Source organism: Helianthus annuus, chromosome 16 (assembly GCF_002127325.2).
Source record: "Helianthus annuus cultivar XRQ/B chromosome 16, HanXRQr2.0-SUNRISE, whole genome shotgun sequence".
NCBI lineage: Eukaryota > Viridiplantae > Streptophyta > Magnoliopsida > Asterales > Asteraceae > Helianthus > Helianthus annuus.
The window spans coordinates 3,268,562-3,273,643 of record NC_035448.2 but is presented as its reverse complement, the minus strand read 5'-3'; the positions used below and the strand labels follow the sequence as shown (position 1 = coordinate 3,273,643).

General features: G+C 35.3%; 1 protein-coding gene across 1 annotated transcript; it reads right to left on the bottom strand.

Moving 5' to 3' along the window:
- Positions 1-1,442: 1,442 nt before the first annotated feature.
- Positions 1,443-3,200, bottom strand: LOC118488056. The gene is made up of 4 exons (XM_035985129.1): positions 2,618-3,200; positions 2,235-2,498; positions 1,725-2,190; positions 1,443-1,683 (listed from the first exon to the last, which is right to left on the bottom strand). Exons 1-4 carry the CDS (start codon positions 3,198-3,200, stop codon positions 1,443-1,445), a joined length of 1,554 nt encoding a protein of 517 aa, XP_035841022.1.
- Between the last annotated feature and the right edge of the window lie 1,882 nt (positions 3,201-5,082).

Below are 5,082 nucleotides of genomic sequence, written 5' to 3'. Positions count from 1 at the left end.
CAATGTGTATACTTGAAAATTAATACTCATCATGAAAAATTTTGAGACATATATAACAAATCTACAAAGGGGAACCAAATTTCAGTAACCTAATTTCTTTGAAGCAAAATTTTAATCAGATTCTATTGTGTTAAAATAATAGTTTGAGATGATAAATGATGTTTAAAAACATAAAAAAATGGGTAACTATTGAAAAGATAACTTAAACATTAAGCTCGACAAGATATCACCATCAAAATTGGGTTTCAAAGTTGAATGTACAGTCGAACTTTGGTTCTTGATTTTTAATGCATAATAAAGAGAAAAAAAAGTATGAAACCAGGGATTAAAGATTAAAGCCATACCTTTCTCGGTTGATTGTAGTGTAGAAGATGCAATGAACTTGAAAACCCTACAAAAATGGCGGTGAGGTAGAGCCAACAGAGAGAAGAAGATTGATGGGTAATGATGTTCTGTGTGATATGATGGGTTTTTTTTCGGTTGAATCAAATTGAACGGAATATAAAACATTTACACATTGACCCCTTAATAAAATCTAATTGTTACACATACAGACTAACTAAAAGTGGAATATAATACGTAAAATAATAAGATACTTTAAAGTTAGAATTGGACGAAAGGTATATGAATTGTATCATTAGTATTTCAAAAATATTTTACAAATGGTTTAAACAAAAAATACGGTACGTATACTAAAATATCTTGATTTAAAATTACAACATTATAGTAAGGAATGAATATCTATAATAATATCAAGTATTTACGTTATAAATAAAGAACAAAAGTTACAATTTGAAAATAAACTTTAAAAAATCAACTACAACTTTCCAAATATTTCTTTGTAAACAACATTTGTAGTTTTATTCGTTGGCCTTCCATCTTTGTCAAATATTAAAAGCTTCATGCCATCTCTTGTCTTTACTCTCGACAACGCAACATAAAGCTGACCATGTGAGAAAACGGGGTCTCTTAGGTACAGACCCACTCTGGAAAGAGACTGTCCTTGACTTTTGTTAATAGTCATGGAAAAACAGACGGTTATGGGAAACTGCCTTCGTTAAAACTTGAAAGGTATTTTCTTGTCTGACGGTATCATGCTAATTCTGGGAATGTAAGTTCTTGAACCAACATTACCTCCCGATAGTATCTCAGCCTCGATAACACGTTTACCAAGACGCGTGATCTGAAGACGTGTACCATTGCATAACCCATTTTGCTGATCAATGTTCCTCAAAAGCATGACTGGGACACCCAACTTTAACACCAATCTATGATTGGGTAAGCCAGAAACAATCACACTATTTAACACATCAGGATTATACAAATCTTGGTGTAATGGATCATTAATTTCCTCAGTTGGGCATAGACTATCTGAGCTAAGATACTCTACTTCTTCACCGGGAAATAATGCAAGCAAACGATCATTGATACCATGTACAACTTCATTTTTTAGGAGCAAGTATGGCTCTTTCAGAAAAGTAGTCACGATCTTTAAAACGGTCAAGAACTGATGGATATACAAAGTCAATCAAGCTTTGAATTGGATCAGTTGAATCGGTGATTAGAAGATCGTTTGGTATTTCTATAGTTGAATCGCCATCGTTACCATCACCAAGATTGCCTTCACCAATTTCAAGAAGCCATTTCGCAAAATCGTTTATCTCATCAATGTCTGAACTACTGCTTCCAACAGATAAACACATGTTACGGGTCAATTTTAAAACCTTGCAAGTGGACCAAATGTAAGATAAACATAAAGAGGCGTGTACAATGTCTTGCCTTGTGCCGTTTTGTACAACCGGTAAGATGTGACTTTAGGTAAGATTTGCCTAAAGTCACCACCGAAAACAATAGTCTTTCCACCAAAGGGAAGTTCAGAATTACCTGAATCGGAGACACTCAAAACATCTTTCAATGTACGATCAAGAGCTTCAAAAGCATGTTTGTGTACCATCGGTGCTTCGTCCCAAATAATCAACTTGGCTTCGTCTAGAAGATTAGCGATTCCAGAATTAGGTTTGATATTACAAACGAAATCTTCAGTAAGATTAATCGGAATATGAAATCTTGAATGGGCGGTACGGCCTCGTGACAACAACAGTGATGCAATCCCGCTTGAAGCAACATTAACAACAATATGTCCATTGCATCTTATGGAAGCAGCTAAAGTTTTCCAAAGAAATGTCTTACCTGTACCACCATAACCGTACACAAAAAAACACCACCTTTCACACGTCTAACAGCAGTCATAATCTCATTATACACTGCTCTTTGATCATCATTTAAAGAATTATGAAGCTTATTAAATTCAGCCCTAACTTCATCCTTATCCCAAGAAAGCTCCTCATTTATTAGACGGTTAGCCTCATATATTGTAGAATCTTCATCTGGAACAGGCATTGGTGAGAATCTATGCAAGCTGGATCCATTACGGATAAGATAGTTTTCGATTTTAGACAACGTTATATTCTTTAAACGCTCGTCTGAGACAGCAAAACCTACAACAAAAACTTAAATTAATATATTTAAGAACAGACTTTATTAAAATAAGGAAAACTAAATAAAAAAAACTTTATGTGTTAAAAAAAATAGTAGAATTTTTTTTAAAAAAATGTACCACTAAACCCAGAATCCTTCCGCATATTGTATAAAATGTCCTCCGACAAAAACTCCCACGTCTTCTCCCAAACAACTTCTGGTCTTGATAGAGTATTAGACAAAAGAAGTGTACCGAACAATGAACGAAGATAATGACCATTTCCTGTAAAACTGGCCTCTTTAATACACTCAATGTATTCGTTGTCATCGTCTAATAGGCCACGCGCATAACATGCATCCCTAAAAGTAGGATAAACAACACCCTCATAGGTTCTAATTTCTTCAAAAGATCGTGGACCCTTGACCTTGGTTAGAAGAATTCTAAGGTAATAAGCTTCACCAAGGGAAGGAGAAACTGAATAAAGTCTTCCAACAACAACATAATTTTTTCGCGGCTGCCAACAACGATCCTTTAACTTCCAAACATACTTTGATGGAAACTCAACATAAGTAAGTTTCGTTGTTTCTGGTTTTTTGTTCATGTTCATCCACTCCAAAAAAATAGAAGAATTAACCTGAGGTTTGTTTAGCACATCTTCAATATCATCTTCACCACTGAAAACTACATTTTGCTGGCCTGGAAGATGAAATGGTAACCTCATAACAGACGGATACCGATAGTGAACTTCACATGCAAATATTCTCTAACTCGCTTCACATGCAGAAACATATCTTGCCTCGTAATATTCTTTTATTTCATCTTTCGGTATCTCCTCCTCAATCCCTCTGTCTGAATCTATAACAGCAACAGTGGCTCTATCTGGTCCTTTATTAATGTATTTAAATAAATACTTAATTGAACCTGCCTGATTGCACCACTCCACATTGATGTGCGCCTGATATCTTCTAAGAAGCCTTTTGTTGTATGGAACGATGCTCCTGTTGTCCAATGTGACACCCTTCTTAATAACTGTGTGACCATCGTCTCTTCGCCTATAAAGCGGAAATCCATCTGAATCAACAGAAGTAGCCTCCAAAAACTTCTTTGGAAAATTCTTAGAACAACGGTTGCCTACCATGCATGGACATTTCAAGTTAGCCTGTCCACATGGACCATGAATCATGAACTCACAGACCAGAGAATATAATTCAGGATCTTCATTTTTATCAGGAATCTCAGCTGAGATAAAAGGGTCAATATGTTCAACAGTAGGAACCTTATGATCAGCTTTCATAAAAACACATAAATGAGCATGTGGCAGACCACGCTTCTGAAATTCAACGGTGTAAACAACTGTAGAAAAAAAAAAATTTTAGCAAATACAAATAACATAAGTGAAAAAAAATTAAATGCCACGTACCAGCATTAATATCGCCAAGAAATTTTTTTTCCTTAAGGTCTTTTATCAATGCATCAAGCTTCATCTTAAACAATCTACAAAGAATGTCGGGTCTGTCTTCAGGCTTAACTGATGTGTCACCAATAAACCTTACCATCTCGGGCCATTTCGGATTACAGGTAATAGTTATGAAAAAATCAGGATACCCATAATTCCTACATAAAGCCATAGCATCCAGGTAATTTTGCATCATATATCGAGCTCCACCAGTAAACGAAGACGGTAATATCACAGGTTTTCCAGTATGAGATAAATCACTCTGGCCACCTTGCTGAACACTTCTTAAGCTGTTAAACGATTCGCATCTTAATTTGGTTTGCTGAAATCTTATGTAGTTTAGCCGCTCGCTTTCGATCATTGTGTATGCGTCGACTATAAACTGCTGATACAACCTCCTCGCATTAAGGATTAGAGAGAATTTGTTGTCCCTATCCTGCATCCTATAAGCAAAGAACTCTCTCATTGTGCAATTTGGACGTGTCTTCTTTGTGTTTGGACCAAAATCCCTATGAGGAATGTTAATCCTATAGCCATCATCTCCATAAGGAAAAAGAATTGGATATTGTAAAGCAAGGTATGAAGGATGTAACTCGCTAATACACGTTTAAGAACTCCTGACTGCTCTTCGACAATAAAATCACGTTGTTCCACACTTTGATTTTCATCGCCAACAATTAAAGCAACAATTTCGGATGATGTAGGTAAATTGTAAGTCCTGCCATCTTTATCTCTCTGATAAATCAACCGAAGCCTAAGAGAAACATTGGGTTTCTCATGAAGATGGTTTCTAACCATCCGATATGTTTTTACCAACATATTTTTTGAATCTAACATGTCAGTTAGATACTTTATGAATTTATCGTCAAGCTCTTTTGATCTGGAAGATGACTGGGTTGTTGAGTCCCTGGTATAAAAATTAAAGATAATTAATAATAGGTAGAAAATACAATAAAAATAATTAATTATAAAAAAACATTGGATTATGAATATAGGTGCTGATAAAAATAACATACCCAAATAAGGTCTTCCTATTGGACAGTTCATTCTCAGTATCGTAAATATAAAGTTGAGAAAACTTTGGTTGGTCACCCGGTTTAGGAAGAAGGCTACCCATACTATGCGCATTTTGACCGCTGATTCTATA

Coding starts and splice junctions, on each gene's coding strand:
- LOC118488056 (XM_035985129.1), bottom strand. CDS start 3,200: ATGAGGTTACCATTTCATCTTCCAGGCCAGCAAAATGTAGTTTTCAGT. Junction 2,499..2,617: donor GAAGGATTCTGGGTTTAGTG/GTACATTTTTTT, acceptor TTTTTGTTGTAG/GTTTTGCTGTCTCAGACGAG. Junction 2,191..2,234: donor GATTATGACTGCTGTTAGAC/GTGTGAAAGGTG, acceptor ATGGTGGTACAG/GTAAGACATTTCTTTGGAAA.